Source organism: Melitaea cinxia, chromosome 24 (genome assembly GCF_905220565.1).
Source record: "Melitaea cinxia chromosome 24, ilMelCinx1.1, whole genome shotgun sequence".
NCBI classification, from domain to species: domain Eukaryota; kingdom Metazoa; phylum Arthropoda; class Insecta; order Lepidoptera; family Nymphalidae; genus Melitaea; species Melitaea cinxia.
In genome coordinates, this window is record NC_059417.1 from 5,079,487 (window position 1) to 5,106,199 (window position 26,713).

The 26,713-nt window shown below is 31.7% G+C and overlaps 3 protein-coding genes across 3 annotated transcripts; 2 read left to right on the forward strand and 1 right to left on the reverse strand.

Moving 5' to 3' along the window:
- The first annotated feature begins 12,461 nt into the window (after positions 1–12,461).
- Positions 12,462–14,136, forward strand: LOC123665414 (NADH dehydrogenase [ubiquinone] 1 beta subcomplex subunit 9). The gene is made up of 3 exons (XM_045599725.1): positions 12,462–12,665; positions 13,148–13,290; positions 13,895–14,136. Exons 1-3 carry the CDS (start codon positions 12,568–12,570, stop codon positions 14,086–14,088), a joined length of 435 nt encoding a protein of 144 aa, XP_045455681.1. The 5' UTR covers positions 12,462–12,567; the 3' UTR covers positions 14,089–14,136.
- Positions 14,137–17,326: 3,190 nt separating this feature from the next.
- Positions 17,327–22,029, reverse strand: LOC123665504 (derlin-1). The gene is made up of 5 exons (XM_045599797.1): positions 21,683–22,029; positions 20,372–20,575; positions 18,836–18,984; positions 18,259–18,369; positions 17,327–18,092 (listed from the first exon to the last, which is right to left on the reverse strand). The coding sequence occupies exons 1-5, from the start codon at positions 21,833–21,835 to the stop codon at positions 17,957–17,959; spliced, it is 753 nt and encodes a 250-aa protein (XP_045455753.1). The 5' UTR covers positions 21,836–22,029; the 3' UTR covers positions 17,327–17,956.
- A 284-nt stretch (positions 22,030–22,313) lies between these two features.
- On the forward strand, positions 22,314–26,631 carry LOC123665691 (probable enoyl-CoA hydratase). Its single transcript, XM_045599953.1, has 6 exons — positions 22,314–22,600; positions 22,898–23,130; positions 23,613–23,763; positions 24,221–24,370; positions 25,195–25,392; positions 25,626–26,631. The coding sequence occupies exons 1-6, from the start codon at positions 22,462–22,464 to the stop codon at positions 25,745–25,747; spliced, it is 993 nt and encodes a 330-aa protein (XP_045455909.1). The 5' UTR covers positions 22,314–22,461; the 3' UTR covers positions 25,748–26,631.
- The last annotated feature ends 82 nt before the right edge of the window (positions 26,632–26,713 follow it).

The following is a 26,713-nucleotide window of genomic DNA, read 5'->3' on the forward strand; positions in this document are numbered from 1 at the left end:
AATACCTTTTAGCGCCCCCCATTAGAAATCCATGTAATATGTCCAGCAATTTTTACTTTTGCGGACCATTTCTCCGCGCGCGGCATTATCTGCTTTCTGTTCTGCAGGTTGCGGGTTCAATTCCTGCCTGAGTCTGGGTGTAATATTTAAATTTATACATTTATATTACATATGTCATATTTCTGTGTACATTTATAAAAAATATAGTTATAACAGTTGGCTGTTACCTGTAACACAAGCATTCAGTTGCTCACCATAGGAGCAGACGACGGCGTGTGTACGTTATAAGATATTTATTTATTTATTTATTTATTTATTTGGCGCCCCTTTGTGAGTAGCCCTGCTACGCCACTGCTCTAAGGCTTGCAAGAATCTACAAGGAAAAAAGCTGGAACCTAAACACATGTATATTGTTACAAGCATCCGTCTCATGAGGGATGCAATACTCAGATTTAATTTTAGTTTCGTCACCACTTCATAAGAACAGTGACCAGCGCTTGTATTCGATAAAGTATTAATATTCCAATAAAGATGGTTGTGAATAAAACAAGTTTCTTGCAAAATCCTCAGAACCTGTCCTGCGTCCGGGTGAAATGTTACGCAAACTACTAACCTACATACAAAACTTGATACACGATCCCTATGCAGCTTTAAAGCTATCTGACGTTAAAAAGAATAAATTAAATATATGCTTAACATACACACACAGACTTCTGTTCCCAGGATTGTGTTTGCTCACAAACGAAAAAAATTCGACTTCAATTACATCGACAAATAATACAACTATACAACAATATAACGTAGTAAAGACAATAATATAACGTAGTAAATACGATCAGATCAGATCTCGATTAAATTGAAAACTGGACCACATGACGAGCATCAGCTTTTGATTAAAACAAGCATCATCAAAATCGGTACACTCAGTGAAAAGCTATGCGTTATAATACAACGTAGGTCAAGGATAAAATAGTTAAGTAAATAAGCATTATTAGATGGGAACTCGAAAAGTAGTTATCAGATCTCAATTAAATTAAAATGGGACCACATGACACGCACTGCCTATCGATTAAAAATAATCATCAATATCGGTCCACCAAGTCAAGTTTTAAGGTATCATACATAAAAAAGTACAGTCGAATTGAGAACCTCCTCGTTTTTGGAAGTCGGTTATTAAGCAACTTCATGCTTGTGTTACAGGTAACATCTGACTGATAATAACAATTTTTTTTTTCGATAATAATACATATAAAAAACGGCTACGATAATGGTGACATATAAAAAACGAGTGTGCTTTAGACCACACGATTGAAGTAAAACTTCTTTAGCTCCTACAGTAATATACGAAACGTAACTCTCTCTCTTTCTATTCACTAACCTAACCCTCTAAATTTTGATCACATTTTTCGTAACGCTCTCGTCACGCATTCACCGGCTTGGTCCCCAAGTCAAGCGTACGTTAAAAACGTTACTAGGAAGCTACAACGATATAATTATAATCACTCACACTCACTTTAGTCTATAGCAGTCTACTGCTGGACATAGGCCTCCACAAGTTCGCGCCAAAAATGACGTGAACTCATGTGTGTTGCCCATAGTACCACGCTGTGCAGGCGGGTGAGCGCAATAATTTTGATATACACATAAAATAAAACGAACACGTGAATAATGTACTTTCAATTACAGGTAGTTACAGCTGCAATTCCAATAATTTCAATACATTGAGAGAGACTACTTCTATTCAAAGGTAGATATTTGATAATGGAATCATAATAAAATACCTATTTTACATATTAAAAAACGATAAGCTATAATAAAATAAAAGTATTTTTTCTTTCCCTAATAATTAGACAGTCAAGGGAAGACTTATTTGTTTTAAGTAACGGTGTACCTACTTATGAACATAATGTTTTTACTACATAAATAGATGCATAATTATATAGTAAGTAGTACATTACATTTACTCTATCAAGATATCACATTCCAATATTGTAAGCATGAATCGAAAAAAGGTTACAAATTACCTTTTGCAATCCAATTGCGTATACCCAATAAAGTTACGAAACATAGAATATAAAAAAATAAACTCAGGTAGTGTCGGACCTTGAGAAGAGTTTATGTAGACAGAAACTATCAACGCGGTTACGCTAAAGCATATTGAGCAATGGAAAACTATAATTGAATTAAACCATCCACGCAAATATAACATGTATTAGCATTACAAGAGAGACGCCATAGCGTGTTTGAATTGACACGTACGAAATTTGCAATGTCATTCGTATTATATTTTTAATTTTTTTATGTTTTCATTTGAGTGTGACGATCATTTATTTTGTGCACAGCAAAATGTTACATAAAACATAATATGTTATATTACATGTGGATATAAATATATATTAAAGGAAGCTTTTGCTAATAATACATATTATCAAGTTTTTACCACTCCTTGGTTGCCTAAAAGAAATATTATTTAGAAACTATTTTTAAAATAAAATAATTATTAAAAAAAAACAAAAAACCCGCCTGCGTGAAGAACAACTAATAGAAAATCAACTGAAAAAGCTGGAACAAGATAAAAATTCAATATGCACACAAAGTCAGCGAAATAAATAGAAACAATATCAAACATTTTGTGCTGTACATTTAAAATATATTAATACGGTAGTCTTTCGAAACCTTATGCAACGTCGTACATAACATGCAGTCGGAGACATGCACAAAGAGAGAATGATTTGACTTATCCTTCAATTTCATGCCTTCGACTGCATATTATCTACGACGTTGCATAAAGTTTCGAAGGACTACCGTATTAATATATTTTAAATGTACAGCACAAAATGTTTGATATTGTTTCTATTTATTTCGCTGACTTTGTGTGCATATTGAATTTTTATCTTGTTCCAGCTTTTTCAGTTGATTTTCTATTAGTTGTTCTTCACGCAGGCGGGTTTTTTGTTTTTTTTTAATAATTATTTTATTTATGTCTTTTTAGTCAGACAAATTACGTAATCGGTTCAATTCATTAAAACAGTTTACATCATGTGGTTGATTAAGTAATTTTAAAGGGTAATTTTTTAGGGTCAAGAGAACTGATAGCAAGCCCGGAGAAAGATCTCACTCTGCTCAAAGCAACGTAAGCCTGACCTTTAGCAAATAGGTGACTGCTTAAGTCAACAACTATTAGTTTTAATATAATGAAATTATTATTAAAATTATTTGTTTGTATTTGGTATTATGTATTTGTTATTGATTTTATTAATGTAATTGTAAATTGGTGTGACATTTATTAATTTTTATTTGTAATTTTAATTGTATGTTTTTTAACCATTGTATTTTATTAGAAAGGCTCCACCCCGAAGTTGATCGTCGCCTAGGAGGCGAGTTTGGCATGGTATAGGCGTGGGAAACAGCAAAGTCCACATTTTTTAAACTTTAATATTGTATTTCTTTATTAGTATTACGGTATTAATAATCATGATATACCTTTTTAAAATCCTTGTATTGTGCCCTTTAATTTGATACCCATCTTGTAGTATTCGAGAAAAAAAATTTTTTTTTCATTAACTACAATGGCTTCGCGCAGCCGCCATGTTTGATTTTTTTTTAATGTCACCTATCTAAGAACACTTGGGCAGCTAAGACGAACCTAACGATACCTCAATTATGTAAATCCGTTCAGTGGTTCTGGAAATATGAGGTAGTAAAGAATATTACATACAAATATACATACATACAAGATACGCGCGAAAAACATAACCCTTCCTTGGCAGTCGGGTAAAAAGTATTTATAGTGTCTAATAAAGTACTAATGAAACCAAAACAAATGCGTTAAATTCGATACTTATCTTTTTTTACTTTATTTTAATTCCACTTTGAATTATTTATTTATTTATTTTCGTTATTAATTCTGAGTTCCAGACAAAAAGGGTATTAATCTTATTTACCCACGCTTTTGCTTTCTCAGGGCTAATCTCTGAAACAAGAACTTTCTCTTGATATGGAAGATAGACCCGACTTATTTTCGTACACTGTTATTGAAACGAAAAACTTAGATTTTTTAACCGACTTCCAAAAAAGGAGGAGGTTCTCAATTCGACTGTATTTTTTTTTTTTTTTTTTTTTTTTTTATGTATGTTACATCAGAACTTTTGATCGGGTAGACCGATTTCGACAAATTTTGTTTTAATCGAAAGGTGGTGTGTGCCAATTGGTCCCATTTAAATTTATTTGAGATCTAACAACTACTTTTCGAGTTATATCTAATAATGCGTTTTTACTTGACGCTTTTTGCGTCGACCTACGTTGTATTATACCGCATAACTTTCTACTAGATGTACTGATTTTGATAATTCTTTTTTTGTTGGCAAGGGGATATCCCTAGTTTGGTACCGTGATAAGGAAACCAGGATCTGATGATGGGATCCTAGAGAAATCGAGGGAAATTCTCGAAAATCTGCAATAACTTTTTACTGGGTGTACCGATTTTGATAATTTTTAATTTAATCGAAAGCTGATGTTTATCATGTGGTTACATATAAATTTTATCGAGATCTAATAACTACTTTTTGAGTAATCTTTGATAACGCGTAGTTGCTTGACTATTTTTTCGTCGATCTACGTTGTATTACTTGTCGATGTAATTGAAGTCGGTTTTTTTTTCGTTTGCGAGCAAACACAATTATTATTATTTTATTCATATTGAGTAGATATTTTTATGACTCCAATACACGTGAACCTCTCACGATTCTCTGTGTTGTTTATATTTATATTATAATAACTTTCTAGAACGTTATTACTTACGAAGTTTTACTTGATTTAAATAAGAAAACGTTTGTGTATATTGACAAAGTAATAAAAGTAATAAGACCTTCATCGTTATATCCTGCTTGTTATTTTAGTTGTTTTTTTTTTTTTTTTTTAAATAGGTAGACCTTGGTAAGAAAACTTGAAAGTACACTTTCGAAATGAAATAACTTGACTCCTGACATTAAAAATAAAACAATTTTGTCTGTGTAAACATAAAAAAAAATCATTACATGTAATTATAACAGTTAATTGGAACTAATATATGTACCTACATGATATAATAAATAGGTAAGGTGTACCGATCAAAAGTGGATTTTTTTATATTTTATTTTGTTATTAGTAATCTCCAGCAATCTTTAAAAACATACGACCAAATTTGACATTTATCAAATTATGTAGTAATAAGATTTTTTTGTAACATGATGATTCGCAGTTTTTTTTTTTTTTGTAAAAAATAATAATAGAAAGTAATGAATATCAATTAAGAATAGAAACAACAGACAAAATGTGGTCATGGTTACAATTTATAGTTTATTATCGTTCATCTTAATTAATTGAATTCTGGTCAAGCATTATCTAACCCCGCCGCGTTGGCGCAACGGTTACAGCCAACAATTGGCCATACAGGTGTTTGCCGTGATCTGGGTGTTTGTGCGGTCTTTGTGGGTGTCCACCGTCGGTCTCGGTTGTTATCATTTACACCTGATAGCGATCGTTACTCATAGTAAGGAATATATCCGCCAACCCGCATTGGAGCAGCGTGGTGGATTAAGCTCTGATCCTTCTCTTACATGGGGAAAGAGGCATATGCCCAGTAGTGGGATATTACAGGCTGAAGCCTATTATCTAACCATATTTAAAAAAAGAATTTATGTAGATAAATGAAGAAAGACCGAATTGGTCTTTGCCAGTCACGTGAGTTTGGGGCCATCCATAAATTACGTCACACGTTAAGATGGGTGTAGCGAGTCGACGAAGTTTGACATTGTATGGCAAGGAGTTGGGAGGAGTCCAAAATTTTATGACATCACATTTCCAAATATAATAATATTAAAAAGTAAGTACAAAAACATGATATTTCAACCTATCCTACCTAAAGTAAATTAAGAAATTAAAGTTTTGTTTGTTTTGTTGGCTAATTGACTTTCATTTATATGAAAATAAAAATAATGTCGAAACTGTCATCATTTTGCTCATATAAAATTGCAAAATATGTGACGTCACACTAGGTAGGATGCAGTCTCATAAATGTGACCATCTGTTACAAGGACGGCAGAGGGGTCGAAAAATCGAGAAAAAAATTGTGACATAATTTATGGATGGCCCCTTTTGTGACTTACATTTATCTCTGCATTGTTACATTCACATGCTATAATCCCCTCAGGATTGGAGTTAACGTCAGTTAAGGGTCGGAAACGCGCTTGCCATGCTTCGTACGTTACATGTGTCTATAAGCTACGGTAATCGCTTAGAATCAGGTGAGCCGTAAGCTTACTTGCCGACCTAGTTGTGTGTAAAAGAAAGGAATTTTTCCCTCAGTGTTTTTTTTTTATGCTTTAAAGGCGACAAAGGTACGTGCGCTTCCGCCTGATTGTAAGCGGATACCGAAGCTTATGGGCGCCTGTAATACCAGGAGCATTGGAAGTGTGTTGATGACCCTAGAAACTTGGCCCTCCCAAGGAGCTCGGGCCATTTTACTAACCACAGGAACACAAAACACAGAGAGCATTTGAGAGCAGTATTATTTGTTTGTGATTTTCTGTAAGATAAAATTACTTCCCCAGTCGGGATGATCCAAATATTTAGCTAGACACTTCCTAAATAATAAAACCTACAAACGTCAAGTGTAGTCTTGTTGGGACAATTTTATCACGCATGTGCGTTTTTATTCAAATAAGCTAAACTAACTACCTTGGTACGATAAATCTTATATTTATTTATTCAACACAATTGCGCATTTGAAATTACGTAAAGAAAATAACAATATTCTAACTTAAAAAAAAAAGTGCAAAGGCGGCAAGATAATTTCAAAAATAGAAGAAATATTAATAAAATAAACAAGAAAGTATGCAAATTAATTATTAAAGCTACATACCTACTATATACAATAGATACTGGTAAATAAAGTAAATTAAATTCAAATAACTCAATATTTATTTACCTTATACATAAAAATAAATAATTAATCATATGTAAACACCTAAATATTACATTTTGACTCGTCCATTATACATTTTAATCGATTGTGTTTGACGTACCTACGAGTATATCCCGCGGAAGGGCATTCCATAATCATAAAGCTTTATTTCTAAAAGATTCACTCTAGCTTTGGTTCTGATATACAGGGAATTTAAGTTAGTCGTCATCTTAAGATAGAAGATGTCAGAAACTTCAGCAACAAGTAAAGTGAAGTATTCTTTCAAGTAAGTAGGAGAATTAGCACGGAAAGTGATAGAGTTGAGGAAAGATGGAAGGTGTACGTTACTGCAGTCTCTTATTTTCAGCCATTTCAGCCGAACTCGATAATCTGATATATGATCATATTTTCTCAGGCCAAAAATGAATCTAATAATTGTGTTTTGCAAGCTTTCTAGTTTGTTAAGGAGCGTTTTATAGAGGTCAGATCAGCATAGTCTCGAATAGGAAAAAGAAGTGCGTGTTCAAGCGACCTTGAGATCAAAATCGTTCTTTCAAGTTATCATTTTATAGTTATTTTTTTTTATAGATCTACGAATAGATCTTGAGAAAAGAGTTTTTATTGTAAGGTTTTTCTCGACCACTTCGAGGCGATTTAAACTTCACACAGAGATGTGAAATTTTTCTTTAACGTTATAGTGTAAACGATTGCCTATACATATAAAGTTTTCTACACGTAATAAATATTTAAAACATTTCGTTACTATATTATTATCAAAGTTATTTTTTTTAACCCTCTATAAATAAATAAAGATTAAAAAAAAATAACTTTGATAATAATTGAGTAAAAATCGTAGTCTGTGCTTCGATAAAAGTATATAAATATATAAATAATATTTTATTTTTATTTAACATAATTATACAAATTTTTATAGCGAATGTTATATAATTTAAAATAATAAAATAAATTTGTAATAAACGTTAAAAATATTATAAATGTGTAAAAAAATATAATATTATAACTTATATGTAAAAAAATATTTGTAAAAAAAAGAATTGTACTCACCACAAAAAAAAATAGGACTAATTCTCAACAGATAATCATTCACAAATAAATCCAAGAAAGTTTAGCACTCAAAAAAACACTACAATTTTATAGAGAAATAAATTATTAAATATCTGTTATTTGTAATGCGATGGTAATGGTACCACCGCACCGAGTGTCGGTTCAACACTGGCTGACTATAGTATTAGTAGGTCGATGCACGCGACTATGTTATTAAAACCTCTTTGGACTTTCTATGGAACCTGAAAAAAATATAAAGAGCTCGCCGATACACTTTCATAGTTTTAATAATTTTAAATTCGTTCTATAAAAAAAAAACAGTAGGTATGATGCGATTACATTTCAAAATGAAATTTTAGAGCCGGTTCTTTGGCGCTGGTCATCTCGCCTCCGTTTTTCTAACTTTCTTTGACCTCAATATGATCGCGCTTCACAGTTCGATTTTTTTTAGTACGAGTTTTATAACATTACGTTAATATATTTTCCTTTTCATATTATACTGACGACCGCCTAAATAGAAATATTTATAAGGATCTAAGCACTATGTAAGGAGGTAAAAAAACTAAGACAATGATATGACGTGAATGATAGGTTGTGATTAAAATATTTTATTACATTTAAAAAAAATACATTCAAACATGAAAATATTAGATTATTAAAGAAAAAAAAATGTATATATGTATTTGATTTAAATACTTAAAAAAAGAACAAAAACCTAGAATAAAATGCAAATCAAAACAGATTTTATACAAAAATGTATAAAGATTAATAATAAACGAAAAGATATGAAAGACTTATTTATGTAATTTATTAAAGTATGTATTATTTCTTTCTTATTACTTTTTCTTGCATTCATTTTTAATATAGATAGTGAATATTATGTCTGCGTGTCATTTAAAAAGTATGAAAGATTAATTTATTTTAATGATAATTTTTTTCCAAATTTAAAATTTTGTTAATTTTTCATCTGCAAGTACCAGACACAAAGTCGTCAATAGCCACAAAGTCACACAAACGATAATCGGTCGTCAAACGAGGGACATAAATAAATCGTTTTCCCTCCTATACCAATTAATACCAATCTTATTCAAAGGCTATCCAGATAACAGCTTGGTAGTACTGTTTTACTTATAACTTTCATGTAAGCTTGGGTACGCAATAATTTGAGATTATATTATACTTTCTAGTATGAGTAACGATGGCTATCAGTATGTACGATTTTATTTTTGTTTTTATCCACACATTAGGAATTCTAAACATTTTTGAATATTATATCAAAAATTGACCGCTCCTGCGGGGTTCGAACCCGCGTCTCCGACTGACCGTGTCGGCGCTCTAGCCAATTAACATAACATCGTTCCATAGCTTAATTGGCTAGAGCGCCGACACGGCCAGTCAGAACCGCGGGTTCGAACCCCGCTGGAGCGGTCAATTTTTGATATGATATTCAAAGATGGCTATGAGGTTTATAAATATATATAATAACAACCAGGACTGATAGCTTAACGTGCTCTCCGAGGCATGGTGGGAAAACCTACAAGGACAGACATCCAAACTTTAAACAAATATTTGTACAAATACAAGTATCCATTCCGAGTGGGAATCGAACCCGCAAACTGCTGGTATTAAGGTGCCTACATGACGAACACAGTACCACCCTAGAACGGTTGTTAGCTTATTAGTTGTCAGCTTCAGCCCAGTAGTAAATAAATGGTAAAGCCAATTACATTATGTCATCAACACACTAAGCAGGAATTAAAAAATGAATAATACATAAAAAAAGCAAAAAAAAAGAAAGAAATGGCTGCCTATTTCTTAATAATAACAACCAAAAATAAAGCACAGTAAATACAAACGATTTAAGCTCTGCAATAATTACTTGAGTATTTATTATGCTTGATAAATAATAAATAAATATATTATAACCTACACACACTGTCGTCTGTTCCTATGGTTAATAGGCTAGGACGGAGACATTAGCAAGCGTAGACATTGTTAACACCTAAAATGCTTTTTCCTTCTACCCCATTAGTGGAGCACAACTACGTCATCTTATTGCAACAAGTAGATTATGTTGCAAGAAAGACTTAAAAAATAATATTCTGCAATCAGTGGCGTAGTGACGGAGGGGCAAGAGGAGCATCATGCCCCAGGCGATACTCACAAAGGAGCGCCAAATGGTGAGCAAAACATAAAATTGCTGGACACATTATATGGTTTTGAATGGGGGGGGGGAGTATTGTGCCACGGGCGCGAGTTAAGCTCGCTACGTCACACTGTATGCAATGTCACGCAGAGCTCGATACTAAGATTGCAGTAAAATTTCGCGTACGGTGCGGTCCTGCAAATCGATTAATGTAACAAGCGATCGATTAATGTATCTTCTACACGTACAACACTTTTCTGTTGACAATTGAAGACAATTTCGAGTGGCAAAGATTTGTAATTGCTATCAGTGTTGCACGGACTACACTGTTATTGAGCACGTTTCGGCCGTATCAATCGTAGAATAGATAAAATAGATTAATCTATACATATAATAAAATGGTAGGAAAGTCAAAATTGTACATTGAATATGTTTTTTAAAGAATACTTGGGGTGTGATCTGCAATCGATACCGAAGCCAAAAATATAGTTTATAGAATTTCTGTTTGTTTGTCTGTATGTATGTCCGAGATAAACTCAAAAAGTACTGTATGGATTTACTTCAAATTTGGCACGAATATTACTAAGAAGTCGGGTCAACATATAGGCTACATATTATCACGCTATAACCTACGGGGAACGAGCAGTGAACCTTTATTTCTTCAACGCATTCTGTAACAACGTGTAATCTAACGACGCATATTTGAATGTTGTTGTTATTTATGTTAATAAACATTTCATAAGCTAGCTTCACACATATAAATAAAGACATTCTGTAGTATATTTAGTATCAGCATTGCACCCGTGCGAAGCCGGGGCGGGTCACTAGTAATAGATATAATTGTGTTTGTTCGCAAACGAAAAAAAAAACCGACTTCAATTACATCGACAAGTAATACAACGTAAGTAGACGAAAGAAATTAACCAGCGCACTAGACTTGCGACCTAGGTGTAGATGTAGGCACTCTTTGAGATGTACATCAACGCTCACCTTGACTGCTCGAGATGTCCGCCCTGTCTAGCCAAATTATAGATCGTTATGTAACAATTAATTCGTTTGCAAAAATTAATTATTGAAAGAGTCTACGTTAAGCTACTGGCAGGATACAACAAGTGCATCGTGCCAAGCCAGAGCCCAGACTTTTTTTTTACGTGGGGAAAATCCATCATGGATACCCTCCAGCGCGGGGGCGCCAGAGTGTTATGTCAGACTCCTACTCCTGTCGAATTGAGTATCCTCTTTCTTTTTGAAATCGGTTAAAAAGAAGATTTTTTTCCCTCTTACCGATTTTTGTACTATCCCTACCCACGAGCTTTGGCTTCCTTACTCAGCACAACTACCTACTACTAATCGAATGTAATCATTTAACCCTAATACTATTATAATCATTTATTTGAAATAATATAATAACTACCAAATTAAATTATAATTAGTAGTGACTATATTTTTACTAAAATTACGAAGACCTGTCATTTTTTTATTGAAAAACGTTAATCCTAATTGATGATTTAAGAAAACATAAAGACATACAATTTTTCAATTAAAATTTCGTTTTTTTTTCAAGGTTTAAGGTGTTGTAAGTTCAGTGGCAACACTATTAAGTTTAATTTATTGTCGTTAATAAATATAAAAAAAAAAATGTGTGTGTCAGCTCCGACCACAGAGTACTTTGTATGGCTCCGACGCACAACTGCAGTTTACTCCTTCAGATCAAATAGCCCTGTCGTGTTCCGATAGATTGCGTTACAAAAAAAAAAGTACCTAACGAGGTGAAATGAAAATCGATTCTTAAGGGTTAAACGCCAATATTACCTACACTATTTCAAGTTGTCCGTAATTTTTTTTTAATTAAGATGAAATTATTCTATTCATAATACACTGATAATTGATAATTAAATTGTCTCTTATAACTCTTAATTGTCGATTGTTAAAAAGTTTTCGGTAAAATCTGCGATAATAATATAAAAAACCAAAGCACCATCAATTAATAACAGAGACAATCAATAGAAATAATTGTATGCAATAACATGATGGTTAAATCTTTTTAAAAATTTAATTTATATAACTGACCGAGTATTTTTATTTACTTAATTCAATAAAAAATAAATTAAAACGCCGATTTGAATTAGCTTGAATTTGTTTTGGAAGAGACGCTGTATAGGTAAATATTGTTTTTATATCATTTATGTTGTCGGACTCTATTTTTGCAGATTTAATTTTTGTCTCCGAAATCTGAATTTGTCTTTATAACATAGAAACCTAATCTGTAATTGTATTACATACTCTGTACCACAGAGTATAGTAAAACTTATAGAAACTCTGTACGTGGTAACGACAGCTGTTGTCTTGCTGTTGTCAACTAAAATAATTATATCAAAATTTATCGAATTGTCAAATGTAAATAACAGTGAAAATGGCGAACCTTCCACTGGGCATAAAAACTCACGCCCAAAAAGTCTGCAGTCTGTATAAAAGAGCTTTGCGTAATTTAGAATCGTTTTACGATAGACGGTCAGTAATATAATTATATATTAATTTATTATAAATATTCTTTGACATTACGTAACTACTTGTTTTCATCAACTAACCTTTTATTTTTCAGATATTTAATAATATTTTATAATTGAAACGTTTTGATAATTAAATAATCAGGTTTAATTTTTGTTTATCTTTATAATGGTTATAGTAATAGTAGTTTATTTAATGAAACAGTTGTAATATAATGCATAGAAAGTCTTAATAGATTATTATTTTTCATTTATTTTGTTATTTGTAATTGAAGTATGTGTTTTAATATGTCTAGGTCTCTTGGTAACATTGTCCTTTTTTCATACCCTTTTTTCTTACACATTTAATTTTATTTTAAAATCACAATACTTGCTTAGTGTCTTTAATTGGTATTATATGTATACTTAGTACCTAAGCATCAAATAATTAAAAAAAATCTCCAGTAATTCTGTAGATGGTTTCTATTAATTAAATTTAATTTTCAGCAATGTATACCGTTACCAAGCAGTCTTGATGCGAGACCGTTTTGATAAAAATGCCAAGATTACTGATATGCGAGTAGCTGTTCAGCTATTGAAAGAGGGAGAAGAGGAGCTCTTCCTCAAGCAACATCCAATGCCTAAGAAATGTAAGAAAATGAACATTATTTTTATAAAATTAATGTTTACTATGAGCCTAAAATATTTATTTTATGAGTATGTTATAATTTCAGACTTCTAATGACTTACCTGTGATTAAGAAAAACAATTATCAGTTATAGGCTATGAAATGTTAGGTTTACTTTGTTGGTTTAGAGCTGAAGTTACATATTAACAATATTACTCGTAGTTATGATAAGAGTAAACCATGAGTCCTATATATATATCACTCTAGCTTCTGTTTTATTTTGCTTTAGCTGTTTTTGATCTAGATGAAAAATATAATAAAGTAACTCTGTCGATTAAAGCTATAAAAAGACAATTTGTTTAAAGTTATCAATGTATAAATTATTGAGAATTAGGTATATTTACATTACTGCTCTTTAGTTTTCTATGACATTGAAGTCAACAGAGATAGTGAAAACTGCTGCTCAGTGTACCATAAACATAGAATTACTTTTGCTATTGAGTGTGAAATGAGAAAAGTTAGCAGTAGTATTTTGTACACGCAAAAAAAATATCTATTATTGCTGAAGCAGTCTTAAAACCTGGAGTATAATCCATTTTATGTAATTATCATCACATTTTTTCCAGTCCCATACAGTCACGGAGGTGTAGCCCATGAGCGTGAAGTTATACCTCCAGACTGGGTGTTAGACTACTGGCATCCGTTAGAAAAAGCTCAGTACCCTGAGTACTTCAAACGTCGTGAAGAAAGGAAGAAAGAATTCATCGCAATGTGGGAGAAACAATATGGCAAGCAAGATCCTAAGGATCAACAACATTAGAAAACTGTTTGAATGTAATTTATAGTAAAATAATTAATATTATCGTTAGATATCTTTTATTTCATTATATCACCTCTTATTAAAATCTTAAAAAAACTATCTACAGAAATGAATAGAATCACCAAAATGCATGTGTATGCTTATGTACTCACTTCGGATGTCTCTTTTTTATGTTTTTTTATGTCACGACAAGGCAAGACAAGTATAAAAGAAAATAAAAAATATCGATATACCTAAAAAAAATGTGTTGGTATAAAGTTTGCCAGTTTATAGCTTTATTGTAAATTTTTATGTAATTTTATAATTGTACAATAAAGCTGTAAAAAGTCACATTCTATACAAGGAAGTTTAATAAAAACATTACTTTCAATTTTTTTTGCAAGCTAATCGACTGGCTAACTACTGACCACTTCGCTGACCAGATCTTATGGGGTTGATAGTTTTGAGATTTAGGATTCCTTTTATTTCTCGATTGTCAATGTGTATTAAGTAGGTCAAAGTCCCTCATGAAAGGTTAAGACTTAAGAATCACTGGTCTAAACAAAATACCATACCAGGTTTTATGTTCATACAATGATCTCAATAATAAATAAATCAGTAAGTATTTATATGACATGATTAAAAGTAATGTTCTAAAACTACTTTCTGAATTTCAATAACTATATCTTAGACAAGAAATGCCATATTGTGGTTTACCAACAAGAAATAAATGTATAGTGTCACAGCAAGAAGCTTTTATATAAGCTTCTTGTGACAAAGCCATCTTCAAATATAATTTTCTAACTGTAAAAACTGTTATAAAAATAGAATAGTTATATCCATATCGTTGATGACATTCAGGTATATAGTTGTTTTCTATTGGCATTTTTTCCAAAATCAGTTAAGTAGTTTCCGAGATTTGCCCCTACAAACAAACAAACTCATAAACTTTACCTTTTTCTTTATTAATATCGCTTCAGTCTGTAATATCTCACTGCTGGGCATAAGTCTCTTTCTCCATGTAGGAGAAGGATCAGCTTAATCCACCACGCTGCTGATTGCGGATGCGGATTGGCGGATATATTCCCTACTATGAGTAACGATCGCTATCAGGTGTACATGACAACAACCGGGACCGACGGCTTAACGTACTCTCCGAGGCACGGTGGGGAGACAAGGACTGGATAAAAACCCAGACTTTGTAGTGAAGATAGAAAGAGAGTTACGTTTTTACGAAGTATTACTTCAGTCGTGTGGTCTAAAGCACACGTTCTTTTTTTAACCGACTTCCGAAAAAGGAGGAGGTTCTCAATTCGACTGTATTTTTTTTTTATGTATGTTACATCAGAACTTTTGACCGTGTGGACCGATTTTGACAATTTTTTTTTAATCGGAAGGTGGTGTGTGTCAATTGGTCCCATTTAAATTTATATTATTTGAGATCTAATAACTACTTTTCGAGTTATATCTAATAATGCGTTTTTACTTGACGCTTTTTTCGTCGACCTATTTTGTATTATACCGCATTACTTTCTACTGGATGTACCGAATTTGATAAATCTTTTTTTGTTGGAAAGAAGATATTCCAAGTTTAGTACCATGATAAGGAAACCAGGACCTGATGATGGGATCCCAGAGAAATCGAGGGAACTTCTTGAAAATCCGCAATAACTTTTTACTGGGTGTACCGATTTTAATAATTTTTAATTTAATCGAAAGCTGATGTTTGTCATGTGGTCACATATAAATTTTATTGAGATCTGATAACTACTTTTTGAGTAATCTTTGATAACGCGTAGTTACTTGACTATTTTTTCGTCGATCTACGTTGTATTACTCGTCGATGTAATTGAAGTCGGTTTTTTTTCGTTTGCGAGCAAACACAATTATTCCATTTTATCTCTTTTTATTTTAGCTGCTCATCAAACAAGAATATTGAGTTAAAGCATCTATCTCCGTGTATATGACTCCAGATATTAAGAAAATTTAATAGAAAAGACTGATTAAAACGTGAAGTAAATTTATTTTATCTAAGTTTGTATATTATTATTTAACCCTAGAGCCTAAACAGATAACGTGCGGCTCGACGCGTTTCAAAGCTTGTGTTTCCTTTAATTCTATCGTCGGTCAACACGCCCGAAAGATGACCACTGCTGTTCAATAAGTGCCACAGTTTACTTGCTATGACCACGCGTTGCGCCTCAGAGGCATGTTTATCTTTGTTGTATGTATAACTTTTGTGATTTGTTTTTGTTACTTGCCTATGTTCACATGTATATGTAGTTAACATAGAAATAAGTTATGATCGTTAATAATATAAATGGTTTTAGGGAACGTTTTAACATCATAAGGTCAAACAAACGAATATTACAGAAGAATTAAAAAGTTAAATTAATTATATAATATATTAATAAATTAAAAAGTTAAGAATTAAAAATTCGTTCTCAAGCCTTTGGTACATCTATGTTCTATTTCGATGGACTTTTAACTAATATCCAGGACGCCCGGGTAGGCTGTCCTAGATCGTATGGCGGCCTCAGGACTTGGGGGTGCAATACCGGCCAAACCCCTGCGGGAGCCTTCAGCCGCTTTAATTGTAGGGTCCCGGATCTGCAGGTAACAGGATCCCTCCAGCGACAGGTTGGCCTCGGAGAAAAGGCCAGACTTCTCCTCCATGGGGACTGTCTGGCTCATGGACTTTTAACCCTAGCATTATACAAGCCAAACTTTTAATGATGGTGTATTTGTTGTCTTCATGTGATAAAGATGCTACAAAGCATACAAATGAAAAATCTGAGATAATTATGTTTTACGAGACTGTATTATGTTATATGTATTTACTGTTTTATGACGTGTATAAAATCTAAAAATACCGCGTGTGATAAACATTAAAACGATGTTTGCAACAACTGTTTGTAGTTTTTGACTTTCCGGTATTTTCATAGTTAGAGACTGATTATACCACAATTCATTAGTTATGTACTAAGAAAAAATACTAAAAATATAAACTATTTTCTAAAAAAAAAAAATTCTAAAATATGGGTCCTACTATAAATTCCTGCAATTTTTGTTACTTTTTGTAAATTCTAAGAGTATACAAATTATATTAAAAAAATTGTATTTTATTTATTTATTAATAATATAAAATCGAACTGAAGTTAAAAAATATATTACTTATTTTCATTTGTAAATAAATTGATATAACTTTTCTGTACAAAAAAAAATAACATTATCTTTCTAGTTAAAATAAAGTTACCAATTACTATTAGTTAATTACATTTGTATTAATAACAGTGATAAAAAACTTAAAATAAAAACTATTCGATATAATTTTAAAATGACTTTACTCGTCAATTTTACACGCCTTTAAATTTAGTACATGTATTTGACAAAGGGCTAAAAGTACTTTTTTAAGACATTCATTCATACTCATAGGGTACACATTTATTTGTAATTTACACAAAAATATATAGCTATTTTATAACCACATTCGTTTTAAATGCAATTTAGTTGTTACAATATTACGCTTTATTTATTTTATTTATTAACAAACAAATACATATCTAAGATTCACATCACACACGATTCACTTCACATTGATCGTTAAAATTAGAAACATTTTCCATTTACTGTTTTTACATGTTCTTTGTATTTACTTAGACGGGTCTTAATGACATCTTGCCAACTCCTGATATTTCGACAACGTTGCAGATGCAGTAGTTAAGGGCAACTTGAGTTGACTATATTGACAACACCGTAAGACCCGTATAAGTAAGTGTTAATAATGACCATGATAACTTAAAACTTAAGTTTCTTGTAATTTTGTAAGTTCATAGTTACATTGGTATATACATTAAAATTCGATAATCATATATATGTTTATTTGGTCTCAATTTCCCCCGAGCGTCTGTCCTCTGCCCCAGTTGTGTCCTCCAAAGACTGTCCCACCCGGCCGTGTGGGCACCCTAGTTTGTGGGGCGCTACCGAAACCTCCCACATATCTCGTATCCGGGAAGATTTGTTTTCTAAACAAACATACAATATTTATTTGTCACTTGTGTTGTTACCAAGAATGCAATACATATATATATGCATAGCAATAGTTATGCACGAATATAATTATATTAATAATGATTAATACACATAATTATTAAAAATAAAAAAACTTAAAATTTTTCTAACAATACTTACAAGAAAGCTGGTGGAGTGAGTAGAGCAGGTCCGCCAAACTCTTGAGGATATTTGAACAAGAGGAAGAACGACAAATGGCCTATCAGGATGCCTAGCAACTCCATGACACCACTGCAAATAATAAATGTTTTAAAATTAATAAATATTTAATAGTATTCAGTAATTACTTATTTGTGAATTGAATCACTAATGTATAACAGTTTCAATTATTAATCTTGACAATAAAGCATATAATATAATTCATTTCAGCCTATCGTAGTCCACTGCTGGACTGGACTGGACTGGAAGATGCTTTATTATTATTATTTATTTACTAGCTGTACCCGCATCTTTGTGTGCCCCGTCTTTGGCCTGTGTATTTCAAAGCCAGCAGTTGGATGGTTATCCCGACATTGGTCCGCTTTATAAGTTCCAAGGTGGTAGTAGCACTGTGTTATTCCTTAGTCGCCTCTTACGACACCCACGGGAAGAGAAGAGGGTGGCTACATTATTTACTGCCGTAGTCACACCGCTTAAAGAAATAGTACTTGTACCTTTTTCAATTTACTACTTTATTATAATGAACGTCAAAACTCACCCTCCGCTAATAACGAGGTTGAATGCAAGTAGAACCCACGGCAGATACATTGCCTTGAAACGAGTGCCGAACCAAAATGATACAATGACATCTTTATTGAGTTGACACCATACATACAAAACTGATAGCACCATCGGGTCCATTAAAATCTGTAAATGATAATAAAAATATATATTATATACTAGGTGCTGCGACGTCGCGACGTCGTCTGCGTAAACGCTGTACAGCACCAAAAATACCTACGATTATACCTTTTAAAATAACATTCATTTACCCGTTTCTTCTTTACATTTCATATCTACAGAAAAATCTCATATATGGCGCTGCTTTAAAATTGTCTTGTCTACTTATATTCATTTAATTATGTTTATCTGCTTAGTTACTTATATTGCGTGATTTTTATAGTGTGAAGCTAGCTTATAGCATGGTTATTAACATAATAACAACAACATTCAAATATGCGTCGTTAGATTACACGTTGTTACAGAATGCATTCAGGAAATAAAGGTTCACTGCTCATTCCCGGTAGGTGATAGCATGATAATATGTAGCCTATATGTTGACCCGACTTCTTAATAATATTCGTGCCAAATTTGAAGTAAATCCATGTGGTACTTTTTGAGTTTATCCCGGACATACATACAGACAAACAGACAAATAGACAAAAATTCTAAAAACTATATTTTTGGCTTCGGTATCGATTGTAGATGACACCCAAGTATTCTTTTAAAAAAATATTCAATGTACAAATTTGACTTTCCTACCATTTTATTATATGTATAGATTATTAAAACGATTCAGCCTGTAACATCCCTAAGCTGGGAATAGGCCTATTTCTGCATATAGGAGAAGGGTTAATCAACCACGCTGCTCCACTGCGGGTTGGCAAATATATTCCCTACTATTAGTAACAATCATATCAGGTATTTATGATAATAACTGAACTGATAGCTTAACGTGCTCTCTCAGGCGTGGTGGGCAGACCACAAGGACAGACATCCAAATTGGAAAGAAATATTTGTACAAATACAAATATCCATCTTGAGCAGCAATCGAACCCACAAACCGGCGGTGTTTAGGCGCTGACATGGCACACGCACCAAAACGGTTGTTAAAATATTATTAATATGATTGTAGAATTCAGAAGGTAATTTTTAAACAGTGTCTTCACAAAATTTAAATATGACAAAATTTTCTAGATGAGCATCATCTACTAAGTACTACAACCAATTTAATTCCTTTCAAACCAAGTTTAAAATAATTTAAATTCCTAATTTTAAGTTTGTAATTTTAGTTTGTATTAATTTACTTTCAAATGTTGCCATATATGCAGAAATCCTGGAAAAGGCGAATCTACTAGTTTTGAACATTACATACTGAATTATTCATAATAGTACTGTTGTGTATTATTGCTATTGTATATTTATTTTGTATTTATTGTATTATTATTGTTAATATAAGTAACAATGTTGTTCAAAAACTGATGACAATAAAAACGCTTGACAGTAAATATGACTGTATATTGATTATTCTTACCGGCAAATTAACGAGTAATCCTATTATAACACAGCAGAGCCAGTTGAATAGCAACATGTAGAAGTAATCAGCGGGTTTGCCAGCGAACATCCCCATTTCCAGCCTTTGTGAGTAGTTGTAGAGGAAGTAACAATTTATCAAGAAATGAAAGCCAGTTGCCGGCCCTATTGGGTAGTAGAATAATGCTGTGATTGGTCTCCATATCTGAAAAATAGCCATGTATAAACCAATGTAAGGCACTTTAAGACTAGTGTAACATTTATGGCAAATACTTTGAACTCAAGAAGAAACCATTTTTATAATTTTGAACAAGATGTTTTAAGAACACCTAACTAAAAGGTACTTCCCAATAGTAAAAGAAATAGTAGAACCTAGACTAACTATAGAACACCATAATTATTCCCAGCTTCATAATTATAGTTATATTATAATTCATTATTAGTAAAACATTTTGTTCCCATTTAAATATTAGTTTAGAAGTACAAATATAGACAAAAAAAAACTGTGTAGGTAGCAAATTTAAAGACATAAAGGATCAAATATATTCAAAAATTTACTCAGTGTAAGGTAAGTCAATATTACATTTACTGTTGATAATTTCATAAAAAGCTTAAGATGTAGCTTTATCTATTACCTAATTTTTAGAACTTCTATAGTCCAACTGTATTCACAAAAAATAAAAGAACATGACAAACATGTATATATCATTAGAGGTTCATAACTATTTATCAAGAATCATAAAACTATGTGTAATAAATAATATACTTGCATCATTTTAATGGCCCTTTAGCTAATTCATGTTAGAATCCAAAAATTTTTATCCACATTTAAATAACAACATATCCTTTCCTCATACATTTAACTAAGTATTATTAGAGTGATGATTCAACGTGATGCATTTTTTTTTAAATAGAGCGAATTGCTAATGTTTGTTTAATTTTGTTGCTCACTTGAAATTTTAGATAAGGGAACGTGTGGATAGACAGTAAATTTAAAAATTCCAGTAGCTTATCAATCATTACCACCTAAAATTTACTGGATGTTTGTATCAGTAACGAGGAATAATAGTTATTTTTTGTAAACATGTTTTGTACAATTAGTTGAATTAATAATGTTTATTATTTTTAAATATAAATATAGACTAAAAAAAGTATACATTGTACCCTTAAAGACGAATAAAAAATTGTAATTTTTAATGTTTGTGTAAATATAATTGTTGTTTTGTGTAACTTTAAAATTGATTGTTCGATATTTCTTCTCAGACAAATATTGGAATATGAAACCAAAAGATAACAACAAATTATAACATACCTGAAATTGGTTTATGAAGGGGTAGATATCTAATATTAAGTAATAATAACTAATCAAACCAAATCTTCCTATAATACTTAAAACTATGGTAAACGTCAACCAATACCGAGTGAAAAACGGTACACTATTATACCAGTCCTTAAATTCAGACATATTTCGTTTTTTACACTTAGTTAAGTACAAAACGATATTTATAAAATCACTCAACGTATTTCTGTTTGTTGTAAAACAATGAAGCAATCGTGATTCAACCGACACAATAATTGTAAAGCAAGTACACGTGTCCTAAATGAATTCGTCCAGATAACTCGGCTGTAAATTGTAATGATATTTTGTTTTTTGACGTTCTTTTGGATGTATTGTCAAAAGTATTAAATGTTGCCAATTATCAGGTCGTTTGTTTCGTTAAAAATAAACTGGGCTAAAACTAAAACTTTACTAAAGTAGGGCAAGTATAAGTGTTTCTCTTTCTTTACAGTAACCATAATTAATATGAGTACCAAAAATAAATATGTTTGTATTCTTAAAATAACGACTTAACAGTGGTTTCGAAGCCTAGCTTAATAAAAGAAAGTCTCATTAGTTTATTCATAAATATAAATCATTGATGGACTGATATATTAATATGCATTGCAGAAATGTTACTAATCACTATAGTCTGTGATTATATTGACAAGCAGCTGATCAACATAACCTTACGAAATTAAAAAATATCGCATCAAAAAAAAACAATTTCACTAATCAATTGAAAATATTATTAATAACTTGTTTAATTAAATATGAGGAGTTTAATTAAAAATATTTTTTTATCTAGTAATTTATCATTCACTAGAATATGTAGTGTAAGGTTCGCGTCTTCTAAGAGCGATGCGCAAAAATCTGAAGAAGAATTGAAGAATGTCGAAGAAATAAAGAAAAGTAAGTAATAAAATTCTATCTACCCTCTCACTTTTATAATTGCGCCAAAACTATTTTGTTTTGTAGCAAAAAGCTCAGCAATGATCTTAAAAAAAAACCGAAAATGTGTACTTGTTATTTTTAATACTATTACATTATTTATTCCAACTAACACAATATAATCCCTAAGAACGTATTTCTAGTGGGAAATATTATTTAAATATTACTAAATTTAATAAAAATTGTGTTAAAATTAGGATCAATCTTTATAATTCTTTTTTAATAAACATAATTTATAATTTGAATATCGCATTTTAGATATTGTAGTAGAGAAGTATGGCGGAGTTACAACCCTAAATATAGACCGTCAGAAAACAAGAAATAGTCTCGATGAAGCCACTTTGAGAGAAATGACACAGGCTATCAATGCTTTTGACAAAGACGCAGAAGCAAAAGTTTTAGTTTTTAATGGTGAAGGGGGAAGTTTCTGCTCAGGATTTGATCTCGATGAAGTAGAAAAAAAGGGATACCAGAACCTAGTTGATGCAGCGGTGTGTATACAATTAATATAAGAGGAAAAAATTTTTCTTAATTATCCTTTTGCCTAAGATATCTCATGGAGAGTATGAATTTAAAACAAATAAATGGATGCTTTAATGAAATTTACAAACAACATTCAGAATATTTTAAATATTTGTCTGATAATTTATATGCTAAAAGTATTTGTATTTATATATCATTTAGATTTTTATTTCATAATATTAAAGTTTGGTCTATTATACAAACAACAAACAAGTATAGATTCAGTGATGCTTGACGTGTGTCCTTACTTATTATAGTTGAGCATTGATGATTTTTAAAATAATAACTGTTGCTAGTTTTACCTAAGCAGAATTTACTTTCCAAATCAGTGGGAACTTCACATTAAATATAATAAATTGAATATTCTATTGTAAAATTTGTCCGATGATGATTCCAAAGTACTTGTAAAGCCTATATGAATAAAGAAATTTTAGATTTAATTTCATTTCAGGCCCGACTTCTCCGTCGGCCACTTTGTGACAAACCAACCATAGCAGCTGTCACAGGTTATGCTGTTGGAGAAGGTTTCGAACTGGCACTGGCTTGTGATCTCCGAGTTATTGAGGATACAGCTGTTCTTGGGTGCCTTGGAAGGAGATTTGGTATGTATATTACTAAAAAGGTATATTAACTTTAAAATTGGCCCATCTGTAAATAAATAACGTCGTCACACTCAACAGCCCATAATAGCTCGATTATGAGATCTGAAAGATCACACATTGATGCTGTACAAATATTTGTATGGGCGTAGATTGAATAAGACAGACAGAAAGACATGTCCATTTCCCACATTGAATCTCTAAGCTAAGAAAACATCTGATCTTACACTGGTACTCCTGTAAACAACTGTAAGGTGGCTGGTCGCTTTTGTCTTATCTAGTATGTCTGTAGTACGATCGTATGTAGTAGCTTTCCGATATGTCTGTCCTTTCAGTTTTTCGAGTGCACACCTGTGTACTACCAAGTAACAAGCACATTTTAGCCACTGTGTAATATTAGTATTTTACCCAGGGCTGAGGCTGTGGTATCAACAGAAATAAAACAAGTTTATTGTTTCAGGGGCCCCTCAAAGTTTATTTGGTGGGAGACGACTGACTTCTCTCATAGGGTTATCACGTGCTCTGGATTTGTTGATAACTGGTCGGCCTATTTCTGGAATTGATGCAAATGTAATGGGTCTTGCAGCTAAGCTCACTACCACTGGGACCGGTATGAACAATTTATTTATTTATTTATTTAAATAATAACACATTTTCAAATATATTTTAAATAAACACATTTTCAAAATACAACATTTTATAAGATTTAAAACGAATGTACAGTGGGTGGAATTATCACAAAACATATATCTTTAACATATTCTTTTTATAGTTATTTGTTTTAATTTAAACATTAATTAATAGTAATACGTATTTTCATTATATAAAATATATTTCTATTTGTTTTTGACAGAAAGAAACAATCATACTAAAGGAAAAAATATTACAATATCTTAATTTTACTTTTAAATAATTACATACAAAAACTTCAGACTGGTTAAATGATCATCATATTAAAATGGTGTGTGGCTACGGCCTTAAGAATATAGCCACCCCCTCTCTGTGAGAGTGTCGTAAAAGGCGAGTAAGGGATAACAGTCCCACTAACACTTTGGAACTTGAAAAGCCGACCGATGGCGGAATAACCATCCAACTGCTGCCTTGAAATATACAGGCTAAAGGCATCTTCGATGCGACAAAGCCAGCTATTCGGTCACCAACCCACTGTGCACGGCACGAACTTGTGGAGGCCTATATCCAGCAGTAGACTGTAGTAGGCTGAAGTGATGATTAAAATAAATTATATAATTAAATAAATTTAACGACTAACTACTAAGTACTACTACTACTAACTTTAAAGTACACTTACCTTAAGATAATATTAGAATGTGTAAATGAATTCACTTTGCTCCGTATTGTTATATACACTCATATTAACTGGAACGTAAAAAAAAAAAAAAACGAAAGACTAAATTTTCTAAATAAAATTTCCAGCTCTAGGCGAATCAATAAAATTGGCGAAATCTCTAATAAAGTTCCCACAAAATGCTCTCATAATGGACAAGTTAGCGGCCGTGAACTCGCAACTGAATCCTAATTCTGAAGAGAGTATGAGAGACGAAGCGATAATGCAAAGTTTATTGGGATTGGCGATTGAGGATCTAAATAATGGAATTAAGAAATTCCAAGGCGGTAAGGATTTGAATATAATTTTTGTTGACCAGATAGATAATGATGTACTCAATATTATAAAAGGATTCGTTTGTTTTAATGGCTTCCTATAAAAATACGAGCTGACCCCAACTGATGTCTTCATATCTTGCAAACTAACTATACGCGTAAGATCTGTCAAGTATTAAATAAACTATATAATAATATTAAAAGATGACAAAAATCTGTATTTTTTTTGTTATTGTGATTTTCAGGTATCGGAAAACACGGAAAGTTTTATAAGCTAACAGATGCGCCTTTAAAGGATTGGGAACTTGAGGAATCGATCGAAGAAGTTGTGGTTAAAGTTGATGACGACAAAAATAAGAAATGTTAATTTTGTCTACGAAAAAATCTCTTTTTGTTTTTCTTGTTTCTTAGTATGTGCCGGTTTTTTTGTTAATACATTTACTGCGGCAGCTAAAATAGCAGACATTCAGTTGTATCCGTATCCTGCTACATGTTTGAACCTGAGATTTGGAACTTGGGTACCAAAAGTACTAGTAGCTACAGCTAGTACTAAAAGTATTGGTAGATATAGCTAGAACTAAAAGTAATGGTAGGTACAGCTAGTACTAAAAGTACTGGTAGGTATAGTTAGTACCTAATAGTACTGGTTGGTACAACTAGCACTAAAAGTATTACTTGGTACAGCTAGTACTAAAAGTACTGGTAGTTACAGCTAGTGCCTAATAGTATTTTGGTACCCTCGTTTTCTGGTAAAAATAACGTATTCTTGTTATTTGATTTGTTTCTATTATAAGTAGGTGTCTGTATCTACTTGTCCGAATAATTCATTCTCATAATTTATTTTCTAAAGAATCTTTAGGGCAAATAAGGATTTATGTAGATATTGAATCATACAATAGCATAGAACATATCAGTTTTAACAGACCTAAGGTAAGGATAGTCCAGCTGTAGGTCTTTTCAACCCAATACTGCAGTTAATGTGTTAAGTTGTGATTAAAATAAATGCCAAATTGTTAAATGTACTGATTACTTAATAAAATATAGTATGCTTACGTCTAATGCTGGCTTTGTTGTAAATTTTAGTTCTCAACGTTATGTTCTGTTATGTTATTTTTATTGTAAATATTATTGTACCGCCTTATGCCTAGTAAGAAAATTCTTGTATTTAACAAACGTCTTGAACTACAAATCTTAATGTAATAAATAACAAAGTAAAATTAAAAAATAAAAAGTTATTATTCACCATTCAAACCTTTGTTTTTCTAAGTGTTCCTGACTGTTTTGTCAATATTTAAGTGATTCATTATTACTTTATTATATAATTATTTGTAAT